Source organism: Hyla sarda, chromosome 7, assembly GCF_029499605.1.
Source record: "Hyla sarda isolate aHylSar1 chromosome 7, aHylSar1.hap1, whole genome shotgun sequence".
NCBI lineage: Eukaryota > Metazoa > Chordata > Amphibia > Anura > Hylidae > Hyla > Hyla sarda.
Window position 1 is genome coordinate 220503491 of NC_079195.1, and position 26582 is coordinate 220530072.

General features: G+C 49.1%; 1 protein-coding gene across 2 annotated transcripts in view; it reads left to right on the top strand.

Moving 5' to 3' along the window:
• The first annotated feature begins 799 nt into the window (after positions 1-799).
• ANKRD13C (ankyrin repeat domain 13C) overlaps positions 800-26582 on the top strand; it is a 46256-nt gene continuing 20473 nt past the window's right edge. The window contains exons 1-7 of one of the 2 annotated variants that reach the window (XM_056532738.1): positions 800-1430; positions 15710-15751; positions 17807-17911; positions 20733-20818; positions 20913-20958; positions 23712-23778; positions 25779-25923. In XM_056532738.1, the coding sequence (XP_056388713.1) occupies positions 1127-1430; positions 15710-15751; positions 17807-17911; positions 20733-20818; positions 20913-20958; positions 23712-23778; positions 25779-25923 (795 nt within the window). In that variant the 5' untranslated portion in view covers positions 800-1126. Of the gene's footprint in view, positions 1431-15194; positions 15560-15709; positions 15752-17806; positions 17912-20732; positions 20819-20912; positions 20959-23711; positions 23779-25778; positions 25924-26582 lie in introns of those variants that run through there. The other variant, XM_056532739.1, reaches the window with a different exon arrangement.

Consider the following 26582-nt stretch of genomic DNA (forward strand, 5'->3'; position numbering starts at 1 on the left):
TGGTTATTATCCCCAGTCCTGATTATATCCCCAGTCCTGGTTATTATCCCCAGTCCTGGTTATTATCCCCAGTCCTGGTTATTATCCCCAGTCCTGGTTATTATCCCCAGTCCTGATTATATCCCCAGTCCTGGTTATTATCCCCAGTCCTGGTTATTATCCCCAGTCCTGGTTATTATCCCCAGTCCTGGTTATTATCCCCAGTCCTGGTTATTATCCCCAGTCCTGATTATATCCCCAGTCCTGGTTATTATCCCCAGTCCTGGTTATTATCCCCAGTCCTGGCTATTATCTCCAGTCCTAGTTATTATTCCCAGTCCTGGCTATTATCCCCAGTCCTGGTTATTATCCCCAGTCCTGGTTATTATCCCCAGTCCTGGTTATTATCCCCAGTCCTGGTTATTATCCCCAGTCCTAGTTATTATCCCCAGTCCTGGTTATTATCCCCAGTCCTGGTTATTATCCCCAGTCCTAGTTATTATCCCCAGTCCTAGTTATTATCCCCAGTCCTGGTTATTATCCCCAGTCCAGCCCTGATCCACATTCTGGAAACCACTAATTTACCAATAATATCTTTGTTACCCATGGCAACCAGTCACAGCTCTCATTTTTCCTTTTACCAAAGCAGTCAGAGAAATGAAAGTCAAGCTCTGATTGGTTGCCATGGGCAACAGATCTTAAATAAACAAGCACAAGTACGCAACTGTTGTAAAACTAAAACGTAAAGTAGATGAACCGCAGACTACCGTGCAATCAACGGCCGACAGTGACCCCAGCCTATTGCGTCACTAGTTTGCGACCGCCCACTTCGTAGAGCTGGCTGCGCATGCTCCAGGCGTCACTCGTTTCACCATGAAGACGTGACTGCGCAGGCGCGCCCAGTCGTCTTGACGTCAGCTGCTTTGTCCCCGCCCACCGATGTAGCTGAGTTCTCGGAGGTGACAGACTACGCGATAGCGGCGCGGTAAGATGGCCGCGGGTGGTCGGTGAGGAGGAGGAGGATGCGCTCTGTTTGTGGTCGGATATCCCGGGTGTGAAGCCGCATGTTCGGGGCTCCTGTTCCCTTCCATACGGGGCGGCCCCGTGTTCTTTCCCCCCCTCGTATTGCCCCGTCCCCGCTGCTCCAATGACCGGCGAAAAGATCCGCTCCCTCCGCCGGGACCACAAGCCGTGTAAGGATGAGGAGCTGCTGGAGCCCGACGAGGAGGCTACGGCCGGGGGAACCTTCACCCGCAAGAACCGGAATAGCAAAAGCTTCAGCAACAACCACCGGGTCATCCGCGCCCCCTCCAACCCGGCCATAGCCGGCAGCGACGGGGACAGCAAACCGGGCACCTACTACCCCGTACACGAGTGCGTGTTCAAGGGAGACATCCGCCGCCTCTCCTCCCTCATCAGGACCCACAGCATCAGCCAAAAGGACAACCACGGTAAGGAGCCGCAGCCGCTGCAGAACCTCCCGCTGTCAATCAATGTCAGCCGCGATCATCATCATCCGTCACGTGACCTCTATCAGAGTTCATACACCGTGAGGTCATGTGAACCTGCTTGGCCCCGCCCCTTCCCTATCTCCGAGGGGGGGTGAGTCATAGCTGCAGGTTTACTGCTTATAGTTTTGTTTGTGAAATCGAAACACGTAGCAGCCCCGCCCCCTTTATCAGAACACACCCCTTTACTGAAAATCCCCGCCCCCTACGTGGGGTTAGGTTTTGCCCTGTTGACAAGTTTATGTTGTGTCCGTCACCATGGTAACCGGCCGATCGTTTCCTTCCGCAGCTCATAGAGAAAGTGTCAGGGGACCAGGTTTTTTTTGTCAGGGCATGCTGGGAGTTGTAGTCTTACAACAGCTTTCAGGGCATGCTGGGAGTTGTAGTTTTACAACAGCTGAAGCTCCGTTGGTTGGTGAAGGCTGTCGGGGCATGCTGGGAGTTGTAGTTTTAGAACAGCTGAAGCTGTTGGTTGCCGAAAGCTGTCAGGGCATGCTGGGAGTTGTAGTTTTAGAACAGCTGAAGCTCCATTGGTTGCTGAAGGGTGTCAGGCATGCTGGGAGTTGTAGTTCTACAACAGCTGAAGCTCCGTTGGTTGACTAAGGCTGTCAGGGCATGCTGGGAGTTGTAGTTTTACAACAGCTGAAGCTCTGGTTGCTTTAGGCTGTCGGGGCATGCTGGGAGTTGTAGTTTTACAACAGCTGAAGCTCCCTTGGTTGCCGAAGGCTATCAGGGCATGCTGGGAATAAACAGTTTTAGATTAATGTCTCCAGCTTGTGACATGCTGGGAGTTGTAGTTCTGCAACAGATGGCAAGAGGTTTTGGTGGGGGCGCGAATAGCTGCCTTAAGGATTGTTCACACCACAGACTCGAGTCTCCGTCACAGGTATCAGTCAACGTCCAGCCGAGAACGGGATGCCGACATATACCATGGCGGAGAGAAGCGGGTGCCATTCATTTCAATGGCCCCAACCAAATGCACGATATTGTAACCGGAACTGGACATCGCAGCAGACCGCACTTTTCAGTCTGGCTAAAAAAAAAAATGGCGTATAAGGTTTGGGCCACTGAAATGAGTGGCACCCGCTTCTCTCCGCCACGGTATATGTCGGCATTTGATCTGTGAGGGAGAATGAAAACTCAGTACACAGACTCTTTATTATGAACTACCCTAAAGTGACTTCACACTTGCAAGCGAGAAATTATGGGATTTGTAGTAGGGATCGACCGATTATCGGCCGATAATCACGATTTTGGGCATTATCGGTATCGGCAATTATCTTGCCGATAATGCCCGCACCGCGACGGCCCCGACCCACCGCGTCGCACCCCCCACCGTAGTGCTGGGCGGTATACCGGTTTGAACCGGATACGTTTTTTTTTTTTGCCCATACCGCTATACCGGTCGGACCCCTCCCCCACCCTCCGTGTCAATTAAAAAAAAAAAAAATTTAAAATTACCTGTAATGGGGATGGTCCGGGCCATCCATCCTTCCTGTAGTGTCCGGCGGCATTCCGGGTGGAGGGTGAATCGGTCCGGGCTGTCCTTCTTCTCCGAGGGTCCTCTTCTCCACTCCGGGCAGGCTCCGGCCCAGTACGCTGCATAGACGCCGCTACGCTGTGACGTCAGGTGGGTCGCTGCACAGTGGCGTCTATGCAGCGTTACTAGGCCGGAGCCTGCCCGGAGTGGAGAAGAGGACCCTCGGAGAAGGACAGCCCGGACCGGTTCACCCTCCACCCGGAATGCTGCCGGACACTACAGAATGGATGGCCCGGACCACCCTCCCCGGACGGTCCCTGCAGCAACTGGGAAGGTGAGTCAGGGTTCTGGGATGGGGCCGGTGCAGGGGTCGGTCGCGGTGAGGGTGCGGCGGTGGTCGTGGTGCGGTGGGGGGGGCGGTGCCGGTGATAGGTCTCAGGACTCTGGATACCTGGAGCAGAATCCGATTGGATACTTGTATTTTTCCTCCTTATTTCTGAGCTACAGCGCACGATCCTGTTGGGACGCAGTTCCTAGGTGGAACTCCAATGGATTACGACGTAAAAAAATCCACCATGTGGGCAGGTAATTCACCTGATGGCAGTGTTTCCCAGCCAAGGTGCCTCCAGCTGTGGCAAAACTACAACTCCCAGCATGCCCGGACAGCCAAAGGCTGTCCGGGCATGCTGGGAGTTGTAGTTTTGCCACAGCTGGAGGCACGCTGGTTGTGGTCTTTTACGCTGCAGATCCGCCACTGAAGGACCCTGCATGGTGGCTTTACATGTGCCTGCTCAAAACAGTAATATGCCGCTATGAGCAGACGCACTACGATGTGAGAGTCGCAGCGAGCAGGCGTAGTATACGCGCACATCGCGGCAGCTCTCGGCCTAGCTCATGGAGAAGGGGGAGCAGCTGCGATGTGTGCGAGTACACCGCGCATGCGTGGCAACTATTGCCAGGGGTCCTTCAGCGGCGGATCTGCAGCGTAAATTACGCTGTGGGTGCGCTCGTCTGAACGTACCCTTAGAGTCCATGCACACTACGGAATTTATCCGGGCGTAGATCCCGAGGACAGTCTGTGCTAGGACCACAAGGACATCGCCAGTCCCTATAGCCGGCAATATTTTCCACTCTCTATTCAGTGGCAGATGGTCCTGCTGCCGAAATTGCGTAGTGTGCACTGTCCAACAGAATCCCATTGACAGCAATAGGACTCTGCCGCAGCGGAATTTCTTTGTTCGGTAGGGTGCGTTGAGACGCGGCTGGCGCTGTGCGGTAGAGGTGCGGCAACCGTATGACGCTCGGCGAGTTCCGTGCACCAGTCCCATTCGTCAGAAAAAAAAGCTCGCCAGGCGTCAATATCGTTGCCTTGACAACCGTACTGCCCAGTATGAACGGACGGCCGACCAGCGCTGGACTTTAGTTTCCTCCCATCTTCCCGGCTGACGGTGTAATGAGGGATATTGATTCCCTGTAAATCATCTACAGGTCTGTAATGTTGTATAATCTATTGATTTATTGGCCATCAGTATGTGATCAGTTGGGGGGGGGGAGGTCTGACTCCCGGGGCCCCTGCTGATCGGTGTAGGGGCCACAGCAAGCACGCGCTGGTCCTCCGCATGGTTTCCACAGGCGCAGCAGATCGTCCTCTCATGACATGAACTCCTCTGATCCAGATTTTCAGGTCCCCGTTGACTGGTATAGAACTCCATAGGATCTAGATAACGATGGGTCCTCCCAGTGCAACCTGCTGCCCCTTGTATCTTAAAGGGGTACTCCACTTGCCAGTGTTGAAACATTTTGGTTTTGAACGCTGTGTGCGCGCTATGGGGGTCGACCCCCTCAATTCAAGTCTATGGGAGGGGGCGTGACGACACTCTCAGTGCGAGCAACTAAATGTTTCCAACCCTGGCCAGTGGAGGACCCCTTTAAAGGACGTCTGCAGCCCTAGACACTTATCCCCTATCTGTAGTATAGGGGATGTGTCTGATTGCGGGGGGCGACTCTGCTGCAGTTGTCCATGCTGGAGGCGTGTCTTCCACAGCTGACACACCCCCCTCCATGTATCTCTATGGGAGAGGCGGAGATGACACATTCGTGCCTCCCCCGTCTCTCCCATCAAGTTGTATGGAAGGGGCGTATTGTCGACCACGCGCGTTAGCCGCGGCAATTGAGTCCTCGTATGGGAGATCGTGGGGGGTCCCAGCGGTCGGATACCCCCCCTCACCCCCCGTGATCAGACATTTATCACTTATACTGCGGATAGGGGATAAGTGTCTAAGACTGCAGATCTCCTTTAAATTCTTGGACCCGCTTCTATGTGGGATAGAGTTTCCCCAGCTATTGGACATTAGTGCTGGGCGGTATGACCAAAAATGCATATCACGGTATTTTTGTACGTTATGGCGGTTCCACGGTATATAACGGTATTAACCACAACCCCCCACCCCTCCCCCACCTGCTGAGGATCTAATCATATGTGACCCCCCCTGGTGCTGCTATATTTCTCTAAACCGTTCCACCACCCCCCATGGCTGTCCCCCAGACCTTGGTGCTGGAAAGGATTAAGTTGCGAGCTGCCGGCACTTTAAATGACTGAGATGCGGGCTGCCGCGCTGGAAACGATTTAAGTTGCAAGCCGGCTTTTAGCACTTTCAGGGGGAGGTGACAGCTTGCTGCGGCCCGCATCTCATTCGTTTAAAGCGCCGCCACTGCAACTCCTCTGCGGCTGATAATTCATTCATTTGATGGGGGGGGGGGGGGGGGGGGGACCCGACCAGTATTGCGGTATAGGAAAAATTCACATCGTACAGAAAAAAGCCTACCGGTATTCGGTATGAACCGGTATACCACCCAACACATTGGTGGCCTGTCCTTACCTCTGTGTCCCCCCCCCCCCCCCCCCCCCCCCCCCATGCGGCGCTGCTCGTCCCAATCTTTTCCAAAACTACCGCTCTACGGGGTTGTTGTTTTCGCAATAGCTGAGGAGCCGCAGGTTGGAAAGCACACTGCACTAAATGCTTATGGATCATAACCATTAGGCAGTGTCTCCCAACCAGGGTGCCTCCAGCTGTTGCAAAACTACAACTCCCAGCATGCCCGGACAGCCGAAGGCTGTCCGGGCATGCTGGGAGTTGTAGTTTTGCAACAGATGGAGGCTCCCTGGTTGTGAAACACTGCCATTAGGAAACATTCATGATCTGTGACTCCACCTCGTGTTGCACTGCAGCTCATTCTTCCTCTTTGTCCTCCATGCTTTGCACTGCAGCTCTGCTTTTTTGTAGATTGGATGCTGGGTATAAGCACAGGCCTAGCAGGAGGTAATTGCATTGATAAAATGCATTGATAATTGATTATAATAAGCTCAGGCTGCCTCTATGTCCTCCATGCTTTGCCCTGCAGCGCTGCTTTTATAGTTTGGATGCTGGGTATAAGCACAGGCCTAGCAGGAGGTAATTGCATTGATAACTGGTGTAACAATAAGCTCCAGCGGCCTCCGTGTTCTCCATTCTTTTTACTGCAGCTCTGCTCCATCTGTCTCCAAACTACAACTCCCAGCATGTAGGGACGAGCGAAGGGGGTTGTAGATTTAGCGATAGCCGAGGAGCCGAAGGTTTGGGAAGAAGGCTGCACTAAACTCGTATGTATCATAACCATTCGGCTGCGTTCCCATGTGGCGTATACGCAGTGTATTTCACGCTGCGCAAAATTTACAGCAGCAGCGGGAAATACACTGCATATCCCTCACTCACTATACACTCAAGGCTTTCCAGCCGCAGCCATATGTGTGCAGTGAGTTTTGGAGGCGGAGTGTGTGTGTATAGTGAGCGAGGAATACGCAGCGTATTTACCGCTGCTACTGTAAATTTTGCGCAACGTGAAATACGCTGCGTATACGCCAGGTGGGAACATACCCTTAGGAAACATTCACGATCTGTGACTCCACCTCGTGTTATATTTAAAGAGGTACTCCGCTGCCCTGTGTCGGAAGCTCCGCTCGCAACGTCCGGAAGTTTATTGTTCCGAACGCTGTGTGCGGGCTTCCGTGTTCAGGGCCGTCCTTCGAGACGGCCATCGCACCCCCTTCCCGTAGACTTTCGGGGGCGGGTGTGACGTCACAAGGGGCGGCCCTGAACACGGAAGCCCGCATGCAGCGTTCGGAACAATAAACTTCCGGACGCTGCGAGTGGAGCTTCCGACACAGGGCAGCAGAGTAACCCTTTAAATGAGTACTCCCCTGGAAATCTTTTATTTTATTTTTTTCTACTGATGCCGGAAAGTTAGACTTGTAAATTACTTCTATTTAGGGGAGAAAAAAAAAAAGTAATCCTTCCACTACTTATCAACTGCTGTATGTTCCAGAGGAAGTTGCGTAGTTCTTTCCAGTCTGACCACAGTGCTCTCTGCTGACACCTCTGTCCATGTCAGGAACTGTCCAGAGTAGGAGCAAATCCCCATAGATAACCTCTCCTGCTCTGGACAGTTCCTGACATGGACAGAGATGGCAGCAGAGAGCACTGTGGTCAGACAAAAAAAAAACTACACAACTTCCTCTGTAGTATACAGCAGCTGATAAGTACTGGAAGGATTAAGATTTTCAAATAGAAGTAATTTACAAATCTGTTTAATTTTCTGGTATCAGTCGATTTAAAAATAAAAAAAAAAGTTTTACAGCGGAGTACCCCTTTAGGGTCTATTCACATGTACATTATTCTGTGCAGATTTGTTGCGCAGGATTTTCTGCTGCAGATTTCATTGTAAACTGAATGACATAAAATCCTCCGCACAAAATCTGCGCAGAATACTGTACCTGTGAATAGACCCTTAACCTCTTAAGGACGCAGGGCGTACCTGTATGCCCTGATTCCGCTCCCGTTCTATAACGTGAGGCCTCTAACAACAGCTGGGACCCATGGCTAATAGCGCGTGGCACTGATCGTGGTGCGGTACGCTATTAACCCTTTAGACGCTGCGTTCAAAGTTGATCGCCACGTCTAAAGTAAAAGTAAACTACTCCCGGCTAGCTCAGTGGGCTGATCGGGACCGCCGCAGCGGCGTCCCGAACAGCTGGAGCACACAAGGAGGGCCCCTCCCTTCCTCCTCGCTGTCCGATCACCAAATGACTGCTCAGTGCCTGAGATCCAGGCATGAGCAGTCAAGCGGCAGAATCATTGATCAATGTTATCCTATGGGAGCTATAACTGCTTAAAAAAAATGTGAAAAAAAAGGCTACTAAAGATCATTTAACCCCTTCCCCAATAAAAGTAAGAATCACCCCACTTTTCCCATAAAAAAAAGTGTAAATAAAAATATGTGGTATTGCCGCGTGCAAAAATGTCCGAATTATAAAAATATATCATTAATTAAACCAACACTGTCAATGGCGTACCTGCCAAAATAATCCAAAGTCCAAAATAGCGCATTTTTGGTCACTTATTATATCATGAAAAAATTAAGTAAAAGTGATCAAAAAGTCGGATCAATACAAATATGGTACCACTAAAAACTTCAGATCACGGCGCAAAAAATGAGTCCTCATACCGCCCCATACGCGGAAAAATAAAAAAAAGTTATAGGGGTCAGAAGATGACATTTTTAAACGTATACATTTTCCTGCATGTAATTATGATTTTTCCAGAAATAAACGACAAAATCAAACCTATATAAGTAGGGGATCATTTTAATCGTATGGACCTACAGAATAATGAGAAGGGGTCATTTTTACAGAAATATGTACTGTGTAGAAATCTAAATGGTGTTTTTTCTTCAGTTTTGTAGCCCAATGATTTTCTTTTTCAGTTTCGCTGTAGTTTTTCCGGTAAAATGACGGATGTCATTACAAAGTAGAATTGGGGGTGCAAAATTCTACTTTGGATTTTTAGGTGCAAAATTGAAAGAATTATGATTATTTTTTTTTTTTTTTTAAAGGTGAGGAGGAAAAAACAAAAGTGCAAAAACCGAAAAAACCCTGAGTCCTTAAGGGGTTAAAGTTGTTTTTTTTTTCCCAGCAATGTAAAGTTGTTTTTTTTGAGTATCTGATATATATCTAGAATTCTCCAGCTTATTTTGGCCGCTGACCGGTCGGGGTATTTCTGGCCATGTCTGTGACCTCGGCAGGTGGAGGTTGTTGTCTTTGCAGCAGCTGTAGTTCTCCTCTTGCGCTAAAGATATATATATATATATATAGTGATTACATCATGCAGAAGAGAAGACATCAGGCCCTTTCACTTTCTTAAAATTTTTTTTTTTTTTTCTTTTTGTTGCATCTCTCGTCCTCTACAAAGGTTTTAACTGTTTTAACTTTTCCAAACGCTGGAGCTGGTGCAGGGAGCTAGTGATGTCATACCCCGCCCCCTTATGATGTCATAGCGTGACAGCTGTGACACAATGGAAAGATAAGGGGACACTAATGACTGACACACAAGGGGAGATGAGAGGATAGTAATGACTGTGACACTATGGGGAGATGAGGCGACACTAATAACTGACACTATGGGGAGATGAGGGGGACACTAATGATTGTGACACTATGGGGAGATGAGGGGACACTAATAACTGACACTATGGGGAGATGAGGGGACACTAATAACTGACACTATGGGGAGATGAGGGGGACACTAATGATTGTGACACTATGGGGAGATGAGGGGACACTAATAACTGACACTATGGGGAGATGAGGGGGACACTAATGATTGTGACACTATGGGGAGATGAGGGGACACTAATAACTGACACTATGGGGAGATGAGGCGACACTATTGACTGTGACACTATGGGGAGATGAGGGGACACTAATAACTGACACTATGGGGAGATGAGGGGGACACTAATGACTGTGACACTATGGGGAGATGTGGGGACACTAATGATTGTGACACAGGGACAGTTGAGGGGACAGTAATGACTGATCATATAACGTCATGTGGCTCCTCGATTCAGAACAGATTGGTTAATCCTGTGGATGGGGGTAATTGTCTATGGCTCCAGATCTTCTTTATAATCAGTGGATAACAACATATTCTGCTGTGGAATTTGCGCATATGATTACGTACGTGTGAACCTACCCAAAGACCATGTTCACGCGAGAGTTTCCAAGCGGAATCTCCATCGTAAAAAATTCAGCTCTGGAATTCCGATGCAGCAGACTCCCATCTGCCGCGCAATTTCTGATTCCGGTGTCAGCAGAGGCGCAAACATTTATTCTTTCTGTGGAATCCGCCTGGAAATGCGCCTTTGTTTTCCGGGGCGCCAATTCTGCAAAATTTTCACTGTGTGAAAATGCCCCCCCAACCTGTGGCTTTGCAGCTCTTGCACTACAACTCTCATCATGCCCTGACATCCTTGGTTTACATCTGACATTAATACTTTGCTTTTCTTCAAGGTTTTTTTTTTTTTATTAAAAATTTTTATATATTAAAATGTAAGATTTTTATAAATCCTTTCCACATGAATTTCTGTGTAGAGATGGCTGCACGTTTTTTGCGCAGGCGATTTTCCAGCAATCTCTTTCTATGAATGGCACACGTGCCGCTCGCTCCGATCCGCGGGCGTTATTTCTAGATGCCGGCATTAGTCACGCCGTCTTTTTATATCCTCTCCTGCCTGTCAAAACCTTCTGTTCATTCCAACACTCCGCTCTCCGGGCTCCGCACCGCGATCTGACTCCTCTACCCCCGTACGATCTCTAGCGCTAATTTTATCCGTTGGCCGCACAGCAATCTAGTTACGGATTATTTTTTGCTAATTGAGTTTTGTGCTTCCAGGAGTCGTGTTACCCGAGAGAGCGAGCGCCGTCCTGAGTCATGGCTGCACGTAGCCCAAAGGGAATTTTTTATTTTTTTATTTTTACTGTGCACAAAACTACAGTCTACTACAGTTTTGTGTCCTGTTTAAAAGCCGTATACAAACCGTATACGTTTTTTTTTTTTTTTTTTTTTAACATTTAAGTTAAAGGAAAATGGATGTGTCTACAGTGCCATACTTTTTTTTTTTTTTTTTTTATTGTACCTACTTCCCTTAACGACGCAGGACGAAACCAGGCGCCCTGGTTTGGAAACACTGCTATAGAATAAAAGGATAATGCTCTGTCTTTAAAGGGGTAGTCCAGTGGTGAAAAACTTATCCCCTATCCTAAGGATAGGGGATAAGTTTGAGATCGCGGGGGGTCCGACCGCTGGGGCCCCCCGCGATCTCTGTGTACGGGGCCCCGGCTCTCCGCCGAGATAGCGGGTGTCGACCTCCGCACGAGGCGGCGGCCGACACGCCCCCTCAATACATCTCAATGGCAGAGCCGGAGATTGCCGAAGGCAGCGCTTCGGCTCTGCCATAGAGTTGTATTGAGGGGGCGTGTCGGCCGCCGCTTCGTGCGGAGGTCGACACGCCCTCTTCCCGCGGGCTGTCGGGGCTCCGTACAGGAGATCACAGGGGGCCCCAGGGGTCAGACCCCCCCGCGATCTGCAACTTATCCCCTATCCTTAAGATAGGGGATAAGTTGTAAACCACTGAGTCACCACTGGACTACTCCTTTAACAAGCTCTAAAGCTCCCTCTAGTGGCAGCTGCAGGTAGCTGTCCGGGAAGTTTTGCAACAGCTGGAGACACCCTGATTGGGAAACACGGTCTTATCCTATAATACTGTATTGGGTTGCGTTCACACTGAGTAATTCAAGAGGAATTTACTCTTGAATTCTCCGCTTAGAAATAATTAACATCTGCTTTGCCATTGACTTCAATGTATTTTACTCTGCGCTGTTCACACTGCGTAAATTCCGCCGCAGAATTCCATTCCGCTAGAAGAAAGAACATGTTCATTCTTCTTGGGGGAATATGCGAGCAGAAGTCCATTGAAGTCAATGGTAGAAAAAAAAATTCTGCTTGGAATCGTTTCCGCACGAAAAAAATTTAATAAATAAAAAGGGAAATTTCAACTGGTGGTTGTAGTCCAGCAAAAAAAAGTTTCCTTCTATATTCCACGCGGAAAATCGGTGTTAACTCCAGGCGATTTTCCCGCAAAATTTGTGCAAAAATAAAACGTAAATTCCGCGGCAGGATTTTTACGCGAGGATTCCTCTCCTATTCCTCAGTGTGAACGCGCCCTTAGATTGGAATAACCCTTTGATGGCTTATCTTGTTTCTTGTACCGTACATACGCCGTACACAGAAGCCTCTAGTCCCATTTAAGCCCCTCCCCCCACCTCATATGACGCCACAGAGCGAGCCGCACGCGTACGTTTTTCTGTTCGCAACTTTAACACATGAGTTCTTCACTTTCCTCCACCTGAAATATTCATATAAAGTGCTGCTTAAAGTTTTATCAGAGTGATTTCCGCGCTCGCTGCCCCAGATCTGTCAGGCTCAATATGCCGCGTGTCCTCAGCGCCGCTCCTGCCCCCGCCAAGAAGATTTTCCTTCTGTTTTTTAAAGTGGTGACCCAATAATGGGGGATGGCAACATGTCAGTCTTATTACAGGAGACTTTATTTCTGAATTCCATTGACAATCTGGAGGGAAGCGGGGTCCAGCATGTGGCTGCACTACTACTCCCAGGATGCACTGACAGCCCCATGTGGGGGGTTGTAATTTTGCCAGGGGTTGGAAAGATTACACTGTAAGGGTCGGGTCACACTTAACACTGCTTCAGCTATCAAGGCATACTGGGAGTTGTAGTTTTGCAAATGCTGGAAAATACTGCATATTTTACGCTGCGGATCCGCCGGTTACCTGACCTATATTGTGCCTCCAGCTGTTGCCACCCCCTGCCAGGCCCCCTGGCCTGCTCCCAGTGGCAATCCCCCGCTCCGAGCAGCCACACAGGGGCCTGTAAGTCGCTGAGTGCACGGCAGTATACCCGAACACCGTAGAGCAGCCGCCATATCCAAATACACTGCGCATGCACACGGCGACTCGCAGTCCCCTGTGTGGCTGCTTGGAGCAGGGGATTGCCGCTGGGAGCAGGCCGCGGGGCGGGGGTGGCAACAGCTGGAGGCACACTATGGGTCAGGTCACCGGTGAATCCGCAGCGTAAAATATGCTGCGGATCCGTTATGTGACCCTACCCTAAGGGTACGTTCACATATACGCAGATTTGATGCGCAGGATTTTCTGCTGCAGATTTCAATGTAAACTAAATGACTGAGCGCAGCTTCTAATCTGCAGTTACAAATCCTGCGCATCAAATCTGCACAGGATCCTGTACGTGTGAACGTATCCCTAATGGTCTATTCACACGTACAGTATTCTGTGCAGATTTTCTGCTGCAGATTTCAATGTAATTGCGGAAAACAGACGCCATAGCTGTGCACTCTGCCACTACAGATGCCAGCATCTCGCAGACCGCCACTGTGGGTCACGTGAGTCAGTACACAGGAGCAGGGCTCTGCTCTGGGTCATTAGCACATCGCTACTCCCTGCACTGTAACTTATTATTGAGGGGTGCTTAAGCTTATGGGATGTGGTTGCGGTGTGTATTATTGATTCTATATGGTGCACTTTATTGTAATTGGTGCACCTGTTTGGCCTTGGCTTTTGTTTTGCACTCTGTGTTATCAAGCTGTAGATTATATTTGTGATATTGGTTGTTTTTGCTCTGTAGCCCCTGACGAACTCAATGACTTGGGGGGGAAACGTGTTGGGCGGGCGGGCGGTCTGATTATTCATATAGTACAGGGTTTGACAAAGGGGTAGATCGGGGCAGGGGTCGTCCTTTCAAGGACGAGTGCCCCGACAGTTCCCTGAGCGAGCAGGGTTAGTGGCACGACATCTCCCTGATAGGGTATACTAGGGCCACAGCCCTACCCAACTTGGTCTTACAGTCCTCATCCCCTGTCACTCCCTGACCATTCTTTACCTTGGCCTCTGTGACTGACTCAGACTGCTGTTCACAATCTATGGTCTCTGGGTCCAGAGTGACTATTTTTTCTGTTGTTTTGTTGTCATTGGGGTCTTGTCTTTTAACCCCTTAAGGACGCAGCCCTTTTTCACCTTAAGGACTGAGCCCTTTTTCGCAATTCTGACCACCGTCACTTTACGAATTAATAATGCGAAAACGCTTTTACCGAATATTCTGATTCTGAGATTGTTTTTTCGTGACATATTCTACTTTATTTTGGTGGTAAATTTTCGGCGTTAATTGCATCCTTTTTTGGTGAAAAATCCCAAAATTTTGTATTTTTCTAACTTTGAAGCTCTCTGCTTGTAAGGAAAATGGATATTCCAAATAAATTTTATTTTTCTTCACAAATACAATATGTCCACTTTATGTTGGCATCATAAAATGGACATACTTTTACTTTTTGAAAAATTAGAGGGCTTCAAAGTAGAGCAGCAATTTTCAAAAATTTAATGAAAATTGCTAAATCTGAAGGGACCGATGTTACAGAACTACAACTCCCAGCATGCCTGGGCAGCCTTTGGCTCTCTGGGCATGCTGGGAGTTGCAGTTTGGCCCCCCTAGTGGTTGCTACAGTAAAGATTGATTTACTTTCACTTTCAATTCCGCCCCCCCCCCCCACACTGTCTATTCCCTACCTGATCAGGATCCTGCAGGCTCCAGCGAAGATCCCAGGTCCCCAGGCATCTTCTCCTGCAGGTACGGCCTCCATCTTCTTCCCAGAGCCCCTCGACATCCAGGGGCGGGCAGAACGGGGGTTGCCATGGCAACCCCCTGTCCTGCGCTGCCATTGGTCAAAACTCCGTTCTGAGTAATGGCAGGGGATAGGAGGAGATCGCAGCTTTGCGACCTAACTCCTATCCTTTAGGCTGATCGGGGCTGTTGCTGACAACTCCGATCAGCCCTATTTTCCGGGTGATCGGGTCACCAGAGACCCGATCAGCCCGGAATTGGAGAAAATCGAATGTCTGAATTGACATGCGATTTTCTATGATCGCCGACATGGGTGGGTCTCAGGACCCCCCTGGGCGATGTGCCAGGGTGCCTGCTGAATGATTTCAGCAGGCATCCGGCTCCGGTCCCCAACCGGCTAGCGGTGGGGATCAGATTTCCTGAAGAGGTTAAATAGCACAATAAATGTTAAGTTTTAAGTTGTTATACCCCTTCTGTGAAGTAGATTTCAATGTAAACTAAATGACTGAACACAGCTTGAAATCCTGCGCATCAAATCTGCTCAGGATACTGTACGTGTGAATAGATCCTAAAGCAGTATTTTCCAGCATTTGCAAAACTACAACTCCCAGTATGCCTTGAAAGCCAAAGCATTGTTCTCCAACCCGTTGCTGTCCAGCTGTTGCAAGACTACAAATCCCAGCATCCAGTCCTACAGCGCTATCCAGCGCCACACAGCTGCATCCATATTCATTACTGTAAGTGGGTCATGTAATCACCAGCCTTGCTCAGAGAAAATCAGTGTCTAATATGTCAGAGGACGTGGTCAATCCCAGGTCAGGTGATGTCCTGCGACCTACAGGATGACCTAATCACCTATCAGATCCAATGATGAGACTCCACCCCCCCCTCTCTCTTTGCAAAGCCAGAGGAATAATGGGAAATGTAGGCAGAATTAGGAAACTGTTTCTGTGACGGAATAGGAATCAGTATGGCTGCAAACCCCATGCCTGCCAAATCAGCTCAAATGGGTATGCACGAGACCTACACAAGAACCTCTACAATATTCTCTAATAATAGACTATGCTGAACTATATGAGAAAGAGAATGAAAATATGAGAATTCTCGTTGTTTTAACCCTTTCAGTTGCATATCTCTAATCTCTTCTCTTTTCCCCCTAGGTAATACACCGTTACACCTCGCTGTGATGTTGGGTAATAAAGGTACGTGCAAAGACGAATAGGAGGGTGTCTTACAATACTATAAATCCTGCGTTACATATGGTCTCTCTTTGCAAAACTACAACCCCCAGCCTCTGACCGGGCATACTGGGACCTTCCAGCACTGTGTATGGTCTTAGCTTTATCCAAGTGTCCGCACATGTTGGCCAGTACTAACGCAGCCGCCCAGTGACCTCACACCTGTGTATAGGTGCCATATAAACAAACGTTCAGGTTAAAGGGGTACTCTGCCCCTAGACATCTTATCCCTTATCCAAAGGATAGGGGATAAAATGTCTGGTTGCAGGGGTCCCGCTGCTGGGGACCCCCGCAATCTCGGCTGCCGCACCCCAGACATCCGGTGCACGGAGTGAACTTCACCCCATGCCGGATGACTGGCGATGCGTGGCGGAGGCTCGTGACGTCGCGGTCACGCCCCGCTTGTGACGTCACCGCCATGCCCCCTCAATTCAAGTCTATAAGAGGGGGGGTGATCAGCGCAGTGACCCCCTTGATCTCACATCTTATTCCCTTTCCCAGTGTTTCCCAACCAGGGTGCTTCCAGATGTTGCAAAACTACAACTCCCAGCATGCCTGGACAGCCTTTGGCTGTCCAGGCATGCTGGGAGTTGTAGTTTTGCAACACCTGGAGGCACCCTGGTTGGGAAACACTGCCCTATCCTTTAGATATGGCATAAGATGTCTAGGGGCAGCGTACCCCTTTAAGCAATAGTAGAACGTAATACAAGGATCTTGGTGTGCGGAAAGAATCAGCTCCATTTGCTGACCCAGCTGGCGTAGGTGACTGGTCACATTGCACAGAGATGGCACTTTGCTCCTATTTTCGTATTACTGCAGACAGGCCACCAGTTCCTCCTCGGTGAGCGCGGACCTTACCCGACCCCCCCCCCCCCCCCCCCCCTCCCTCCCATGTAGATTGTGCCGAATTACAGAAAATCTAATTGGATTGTATGATAACTTAATGGCCTCATATCTGGGTCATTTTAACCGTTGATGACTTACATACACTGCAATGCAGTGTTTTCCAAGCAGAGTGCCTCCAGCTGTTGCAGAACGACAACTCCCAGCATGCCCGGACAGCCAATTGCTGTCCGTGATTGCTGGGAGTTATTGTTTTGCAGCAGCTGGAGGCACACTGGTTTGGAAACACTGCTCTATAAGCTGCTCTGTTTTTCTGATACAGAGCTTCACATCCACTGGATAGACATCATTTATAACTTGCTGGCTACCTGCAGCTGCCACTTTTTACAGTTTTGACATTTACGCACGCGGCGATACCACATATGTTTATATTGATTTTTTTTTTTTTTTTTTTATGGGAAAAGCGGGGTTCACACTTTTTTATTAGGGAAAGGGTTAAATCATTTAACTTTTTTTTATTTTTTATTTTTTTATTTTTTTTGCAATGTTATAGCCACCATAGGGGACTATAACATGCATTAGCTTTGATAGCCACATCTCAAGGGTTAATACCGGGGATCACCGCAATTGGTTGCTGAGCCTGCAATGACAATTTAAAAACACCTACTTACCAACCTCAGTCCCTCGGGGATCCCCCTGTGATGTTTTCCGATTTCTACCCCTTATCTGGCTGAAATCTTTGTCTGATACCTTCAAGACAGACTGGACTGGACAGGGACGGTCTGGTTAGTCAATCACGGACTGAGGCGGGACACTGCTGCAACCGCTGATAGAGCTGGTAGAGCGGACCGCCGCTGCTGAGACGAGTCCGTCTTGAAAGTAGCAGCAAGATGACTTCGCGGGTGGATCCCCGAGGTAGGGAAGTATGTGTTGTTTTTAAATGTCAGTGCGGCCCCAGCAACATATGGAAGAAAAAAATAATAATAATTGGAATACTCCTTTAATGAAGGGTAGTGAAGTGTTTGTGAAGTAGCAGGAACAATATACCTTATTTCAGTAGCTCCCCCTAGTGTTGGTTACAGACAGTCAGAATTTTATCAATAAATAATTTTATTCTTCCATTATGGTGGGGTAAAGAGACGTTTTCTAACTGTTCATATTGTCTCTTCTCCGCAGAATGTGCCCATCTTCTTCTGGCGCACAACGCTCTGGTGAAGGTGAAGAACGCGCAGGGCTGGAGCCCGCTGGCTGAGGCCATCAGTTATGGAGACAGACAGATGAGTAAGCGGCTTCCCTTACGTTACATCTATACGGGGCGTCTGTTCTCGCTGTTCGACAGTAAGGTCCAGCAACCCCTGTGCAGGGAGAAACAGTGGAATGGGCACAGCACTAATCCAGCTCTTTGTCCAGGAACTGAGGGGTTAAGCGGGAAGAGTTGATGAGGTCACTGGGAAGAGGAGTGGCTAACTGGGAAGGGCTGGGGAGGTCTCTGTGTTGGGGGGGAGGGTGACGTGTAGTGCTGGTGATGTCGCTGTGTTGTGAGGGGAAGTTCCTGTGTAGTGCTGGTGATGTCACTGTGTTGTGGGGGAGGGTGACGTGCAGTGCTGGTGATGTCGCTGTGTTGTGGGGGGGAGGTTCCTGTGTAGTGCTGGTGATGTCGCTGTGTTGTGGGGGAGGTTCCTGTGTAGTGCTGGTGATGTCGCTGTGTTGTGGGGGGGAGGTTCCTGTGTAGTGCTGGTGATGTCGCTGTGTTGTTGGGGGGGAGGTTCCTGTGTAGTGCTGGTGATGTCGCTGTGTTGTGGGGGAGGGTGACGTGTAGTGCTGGTGATGTCGCTGTGTTGTGGGGGGGAGGTTCCTGTGTAGTGCTGGTGATGTCGCTGTGTTGTGGGGGGGAGGTTCCTGTGTAGTGCTGGTGATGTCGCTGTGTTGTGGGGGGGGAGGGTGACGTGCAGTGCTGGTGATGTCACTGTGTTGTGGGGGGAGGTTCCTGTGTAGTGCTGGTGATGTCGCTGTGTTGTGGGGGGAGGTTCCTGTGCAGTGCTGGTGATGTCACTGTGTTGTGGGGGGGAGGTTCCTGTGTAGTGCTGGTGATGTCACTGTGTTGTGGGGGGGAGGTTCCTGTGTAGTGCTGGTGATGTCGCTGTGTTGTGGGGGGGAGGTTCCTGTGTAGTGCTGGTGATGTCGCTGTGTTGTGGGGGGAGGTTCCTGTGTAGTGCTGGTGATGTCGCTGTGTTGTGGGGGGGAGGTTCCTGTGTAGTGCTGGTGATGTCGCTGTGTTGTGGGGGGGAGGTTCCTGTGTAGTGCTGGTGATGTCGCTGTGTTGTGGGGGGGAGGTTCCTGTGTAGTGCTGGTGATGTCGCTGTGTTGTGGGGGGGAGGTTCCTGTGTAGTGCTGGTGATGTCGCTGTGTTGTGGGGGGAGGTTCCTGTGTAGTGCTGGTGATGTCGCTGTGTTGTGGGGGGGAGGTTCCTGTGTAGTGCTGGTGATGTCGCTGTGTTGTGGGGGGAGGTTCCTGTGTAGTGCTGGTGATGTCGCTGTGTTGTGGGGGGGGGGGGGTTCCTGTGTAGTGCTGGTGATGTCGCTGTGTTGTGGGGGGAGGTTCCTGTGCAGTGCTGGTGATGTCACTGTGTTGTGGGGGGGGGAGGTTCCTGTGTAGTGCTGGTGATGTCGCTGTGTTGTGGGGGAGGGTGACGTGTAGTGCTGGTGATGTCGCTGTGTTGTGGGGGGAGGTTCCTGTGTAGTGCTGGTGATGTCGCTGTGTTGTGGGGGGGGGAGGTTCCTGTGTAGTGCTGGTGATGTCGCTGTGTTGTGGGGGAGGGTGACGTGTAGTGCTGGTGATGTCGCTGTGTTGTGGGGGGGAGGTTCCTGTGTAGTGCTGGTGATGTCGCTGTGTTGTGTGGGGGAGGGTGACGTGTAGTGCTGGTGATGTCGCTGTGTTGTGGGGGGGATGTTCCTGTGTAGTGCTGGTGATGTCGCTGTGTTGTGGGGGGAGGTTCCTGTGTAGTGCTGGTGATGTCGCTGTGTTGGGGGGGAGGTTCCTGTGTAGTGCTGGTGATGTCGCTGTGTTGTGGGGGAGGTTCCTGTGTAGTGCTGGTGATGTCGCTGTGTTGTGGGGGGGGAGGTTCCTGTGTAGTGCTGGTGATGTCGCTGTGTTGTGGGGGGAGGTTCCTGTGTAGTGCTGGTGATGTCGCTGTGTTGGGGGGGAGGTTCCTGTGTAGTGCTGGTGATGTCGCTGTGTTGTGGGGGAGGTTCCTGTGTAGTGCTGGTGATGTCGCTGTGTTGTGGGGGGGGGGGGTTCCTGTGTAGTGCTGGTGATGTCGCTGTGTTGTGGGGGGAGGTTCCTGTGTAGTGCTGGTGATGTCGCCGTGTTGTGGGGGGGAGGTTCCTGTGTAGTGCTGGTGATGTCGCTGTGTTGTGGGGGGGAGATTCCTGTGTAGTGCTGGTGATGTCGCTGTGTTGTGGGGGGGAGGTTCCTGTGTAGTGCTGGTGATGTCGCTGTGTTGTGGGGGGGAGGTTCCTGTGTAGTGCTGGTGATGTCACTGTGTTGTGGGGGGAGGTTCCTGTGTAGTGCTGGTGATGTCGCTGTGTTGTGGGGGGGAGGTTCCTGTGTAGTGCTGGTGATGTCGCTGTGTTGTGGGGGGAGGTTCCTGTGTAGTGCTGGTGATGTCGCTGTGTTGTGGGGGGAGGTTCCTGTGTAGTGCTGGTGATGTCGCTGTGTTGTGGGGGGAGGTTCCTGTGTAGTTCTGGTGATGTCGCTGTGTTGTGGGGGAGGGTGACGTGTAGTGCTGGTGATGTTGCTGTGTTGTGGGGGGGGGGGAGGGTGACGTGTAGTGGTGGGGGGGGGGGTGACGTGTAGTGCTGGTGATGTCACTGTGTTATGGGGGGAGGTTCCTGTGTAGTGCTGGTGATGTCACTGTGTTGGGGGGGGGAGGGTGACGTGTAGTGCTGGTGATGTCCCTGCTCCTCTCCTGTACCAGACTATAATGGCTTCTCTTGCGCCGGGCCCAGACTCTGCGCTGTGATATCAGGTGCTAAATCCTCTCCATTCGCTTCTATCGGATCCTGACTAACCCGCAGTCTCCATTAATGTGCTTATATTTCAGTCACCGCTTTACTGAGAAAGCTGAAGCAGCAATCCCGGGAAAGTGTGGAGGAGAAGAGACCTCGTCTGCTAAACGCCCTTAAAGAGGTAGCGCGCACATTATGGACGATTCCCCATAGACCGGATTATATTGTGTTTGTGTTCAGTGTAAATATAACCTGTTTATTCTGTGGATTTACAGCTGGGAGATTTCTACCTGGAACTTCACTGGGATTTTCAAAGTTGGGGTAAGTAGTCAGCGGTTTCCTCGGAGCAGCCCCGTCTACTGACTCTGAGGCGCCTCCTATAAGCCAGCGACAATAACTGCTACAAGGGACTTCTTTTGGGGAGACTCCGTCATTACGAACAATGAGCAGACCTTGTGTAATACTTCATCCCCCCTGTGGAGGAGCTATAGTAAAATAGAATACCTGCTAATTCCCCAACAGCTTACCATTGATTATTTGGGTTGGGGGGTCCCTAAACTGAGCATAAAGGAGCCTTCCTAACAAAAAGGCTTTGTCCAGAGTGGAGTGCCCTTTTAAAGGGGTATTCCAGATTTATAAATCTTATTCCATATCCAAATGATAGGGGAAAAGATGTATGATCGCAGGGGTCCTGCTGCTGGGGACCCCCATGATATCGACGTCACATCCACGCCCCCTAGTGATGCCAGGCCCCCTCCATTCATGTCTATGGGAGTGGGCGTGACTGCCGTCACGCCCCCTCCCATATACATGAATGGAGGGGGCGTGGATAGGGGATAAGTTGTATAAACCCGAAATACCCTTTTAATTATCAGAATCATTTTCCATTGGGACTGTCTTGCAATGTATGGAATTTTTTAAGTGTGTTCCTGTTTTTTTTTCTATTTACCCTGTAGTACCTGTGAGGGGCACTGGCTTTTCAGGCAAGGCTAGAAGCAATAGGTTGTCCAAACCTAAGGGCTGGCAAATGCAGAACTTCAAGGGTCATTGAAAAGGGGGGAAATCCACCCCTCACAGGTCCTACATGTAAGGGGTTATCCAGGAAATTATATATATATATATATATATATATATATATATATATATATATATATATATATATATATATATATATAACTGGCTCCAGAAAGTTAAACAGATTTGTAAATGACTTCAATTAAAAAAAATCTTAATCCTTTCAGTACTTATGAGATGCTAAAGTTGAGTTGTCCTTTTCTGTCTAGGTGTTCTCTGATGACACCTGTCTCGGGAACTGTCCAGAGTAGAGGCAAATCCCCATGGCAAACCTCTTCTACTCTGTGCAGTTCCCGAGATAGACAGAGATGTCAGCAGAGAGCACTGTTGTCAGACAGAAAAGAAAAACTCAACTTCAGCAGCTGATAATTATTGGAAGGATTAAGATTTTTTTAATAGAAGTAATTTACAAATCTGTTTAACTTCCTGGAGCCAGTTGATAAATAAAAAAAAAAAAAATTTTCTTGGAATACACCTTTAATTTCAAACAAAGGAGAATGTCCAGAAGTGGGTAGGTTGCAGTTGTTTCTACTAAATCCCTGGATAAAATAAGCGAGCAGATACAGGCACCGACTAGTTTCAGGCCTCAAGGGCCTTTAGTCATAGTAAAGATGCCATGCTTAAGGGCCCCTGAGACCTGAAACGAGTCAGTGGCACCTTTATCTGCTCGCTTAATTTATCCTGGGGTACAAAAATAAAGCCCCCGCACCCTGCCTGCTGCTGCTGGACATTCTTCTTTGTTGCACTGGTGCTGCCAGCCTGTCCGTGCCCAAGGAAAGTTGGATGAGAATCTGAGCTGGACACTAAAATTAACTTTAGAAGAAAAGTAAAAGTTACAAACCCTGGCATCAGGAGCTCATAACTTTAAAAATAGTAAAAACCTGGAATATACCCCTTTTAACAACCAGCACCCCTATAGTGAAAATTAATATATAGGCCGGCTTGACATTTGCCCAGCTTTATCCAGATGTAAGGGCTTAAAGGGGTACTCCGGTGAAAAACTTTATTTATTTATTTTTTTAAATCAACTGGTGCCAGAAAGTTAAACAGATTTGTAAATCACTTCTATTAAAAAATCTTTATCCTTCCAGTACTTAATAGCAGCTGTATGCTACAGAGGAAATTCTTTGCTTTTTGAATTTCTTTTTTTGTCTTGTCCAGTGCTCTCTGCTGACACCTCTGTCCGTGTCAGGAACTGTCCAGAGTAGCATAGGTTTGCTATGAGGATTTCCTCCTGCTCTGGACAGTTCCTGATACGGGCATCAGGTGTCAGCAGAGAGCACTGTGGACAATTAAAAAAAGAAATTCAAAAATAACAGATTTCCTCTGTAGCATAAGGCTGATAAACAGATTTGTAAATCACTTCTATTAAAAAAATCTTTATCCTTCCAATACTTTTTAACTTTCTGGCACCAGTTTTCCACTGGAGTACCCCTTTTAAAGCGGTGGTCCGCCGGAAAACATATTATTCCCAATCCAAAGGATAAAGGAAAAGATGCCTGATTGCAGGGGTCCTGGCGCTGGGACCCCCGTGATCTCCTGCAGCCCCCGGCATTCTGTGCCTGGCGCTGCTCCCGAGACGTGACACTATGGCCACGCCCCACTCCTGATGTCATGCCACGCCCCCTCCATTCATGTCTATGGGAGGGGGCGTGACAGCCGTCATAGACATGAATGGAGGGGGCGTGACATGAGGGGGGGGTGGGGGTGTCAGTGACGTCACGTCTTGGTCTAGGGAGCAAGGCACAGACATAGAGATCCGGGGGGGGGGGAGGGGGGGACCCCTTCAATCAGACATCTTATTCTCTATGCTTTGGAAAGGGATAAGATGTCTAATGCCGGATACCCCTTTAGATTCTAGGAGCCACATTTGCAGTCCGTATAGAAAGTGTCTGCAACCTCCTCCTGTGATGTATGTGGTCACAGCCGGGGGGCGCTCTAGATATCTGTATATGTGATGTACTATGTGGTGATGGTCTGCTGTCTTCTCTCCCGTGCAGTGCCTTTACTGTCCCGTATTCTGCCTTCTGATGCATGCAAGATCTATAAACAAGGTATTAATATCAGGTGGGTGTCATCTCTCCTACTGTAGGTCTTCTCTGTGGTGTAAGTGATGGTTTTCCTCTTTGTAATAAGTTAACACTTCATTTACACAAATCGGAAATAAATAGCAGCTGCGATCATTAGTAATAATAACTGTGTATAGCGCACACAGATACCGCAGTGCTGTACTCTCATATTGGTCCCTGTCCCCATTTGGGCTCACAATCTGAACTCTTAAAGGGGTACTCCACTGCACACATCTTATCCCCTATCCAAAGGATAGGGGATAAGATGTTAGATTCCGAGCTTCCCCCCCCCCACTGGGGACCCCCTCGATCTATGGGCCGGCAGCCTGGCATGCGGGACATGGAGCGAACGCCGTTCCGTCCCCGATTACTGGCGATGCAGGGCGCCATGCCCCCTCCATTCAAGTCTGTGGGAGGAGTCGTGATGGCTCTGTACTAGCCGTCACGCCCCCTCCCATAGACATGAATGGAGGGGGCATGGCGTCACGAACGTGGAAGGTGCAAGCTTCAGTGTTCTGGATGCCGCAACTGCCGGCTCGGAGATTGAGGGGACTTTGGATTGGGGATGAGATGTGTGCAGTGGAGTACCCCTTTAAGTATGTTGGTTCTGTAAAATATGGCTACAGTGTCATTAACACCGGCACATTGAGCATTCATCTTCCCAACCGATATAAAAATTATTTGGTGACAGTAAAGGGGCGTATGGATGTCATAGGCCCCCCACCCTCTCCCCGCTACTTTGTAACCCAGAGTAGGGACCTGTTATGTAAGAATGACCCCAATTGTGGTGGGCTGAACATGTCCATGTGTTATGCAGTCATGCAATGTATTATGTGGTCAGGGTTTCCCAACCAGGGTGCCTCCAGCTGTTGCAAAATTACAACTCCCAGCATGCCCCGGACAGCCAAAGGCTGTCCGGGGCATGCTGGGAGTAGTAGTTTTGCAACAGCTGGAGGCACCCTGATTGGGAAAAACTCAGCCAGAGGAAAGAGCAACAGGTAATGTCTTAAAGGGTTATCCAGGAAAAATCTTATTTTTATATATCGACTGGCTCCAGAAAGTTTAAAAGTTTTGTAAATTACTTCTATTAAAAAAAATCTTAATCCTTTCAGTACTTATGAGCTGCTGAAGTTGAGTTGTTCTTTTCAGTCTAAGTGCTCTCTGATGACACCTGTCTTGGGAACTGTCCAGAGTAGAAGCCAATCCCCATAGCAAACCTCTTCTACTCTGTGCAGTTCCCGAGACAGACAGACAGGTGTCAGCAGAGAGCACTGTGGTCAGACTGAAAAGAACAACTCCACTTCAGCAGCTAAGTACTGGAAAGACTGAGATTTTTTAATAGAAGTAATTAAAAAATCTGTTTAACTTTCTGGAGCCAGTTGATATATATGCTGAGAGTTGTAGTTTTGCAAAAGCAGGAGGCACCCTGGTTGGGAAACACTGTTCTAGAGTAAAACGATAATGCTCTGTCTTCGCCAAGCTCAAAAGCTCCCCCTGGTGGCAGCTGCAGGTCATCCTGGTTGGAAAGAAAAGTAAAAAGTTTTTTGATGGGTTTGGGACACCTCTCCTGAGTGACTGCTCTCTCCATTGATATAAACTCTACTGAATGTCTAGGGGACCGGCCATTCTCCTGCTGGGAGCTGTTGTTTAGCAACAGCTGGAGACACCCTGGTTGGATCACACTGTGCAAGGAAGATGCGATTATAGTAAAATAAAGCCCGGGCATAGTACTTACCCAAGAACTGAAGGTCCCCATTCCCCCCCTTACTATTTTCCATGCCCCCATCTCCTATCTCCATCTCTGTGCCTCATCATATGGAAGAGTTATATAGCACTGTATTACTGCCTAAATATGAAGGTGTGCCACTCAGGAATCTTGGAAAGCCAGGTGGAAACCTTTATAGCAATAACAAGGGTATTTTTTGTCACCCAGCTTTCTCCAGAATAGAAAAGCCTTTTTTTTAGCTTTGCTGAGTGACCTTTTTCCTCCTCTTCCAGGCTGGACACTACTCTCATAGACTTCACCGATATGAAGTGCCAACGGGGGGACCTCAGCTTCATCTTCAACGGAGACGCTATCCCCTCCGAGTCATTTGTGGTCTTAGATAATGAGCAGAAGGTTTACCAGAGAATACATCATGAGGTGAGTGATTACAGGGGATATAACTTTCAGCTAACGACTCTCTCCTCATCCCCCAATACTTGAGGCTGGGTTCACACTACCTTTTAAAGGGGTACTCCGGAGGAAAACTTTTTATTTTTTATTTTTTTTATTTTTATTTTTTATTTTTTCATTTAAATGAACTGATGCCAGAAAGTTACACAGATTTGTAAATTACTTCTATTAAAAATATTTTTACCCTTCCAGTACTTTTTAGCAGCTGTATGCTACAGAGGAAATTCTCTTTTTGTCTTGCCCACAGTGCTCTCTGCTGACACCTCTGTCCATGTCAGGAACTGTCCAGGAAAAGGTTTGCTATGGGGATTTTCTCCTGCTCTGGACAGGTCCTGATACGGGCATCAGTATACGGGACCGGGGGGGGGGTGAAAACCGTGCGCTCGAGTATGCCAGCCGCATCCGGTCCGTATATAATCAAACGCTGCCTCCAGTCGGCTCATTTTTGCCCCGTCTGCGGTTCTCTAACCGGACCTAAAACCATGGATGACTCAGCTGAGCCGGCATATACCCTGAAGAGGGGGAGAAGGGAAAGCCGCTGCCAGACATCACAGGTGGCAGCTTTCCTTCCCGAGAAAAAAAGGGATCTGGTAGGTTGAAATCTAACTTGGGGTGCATTCACACCA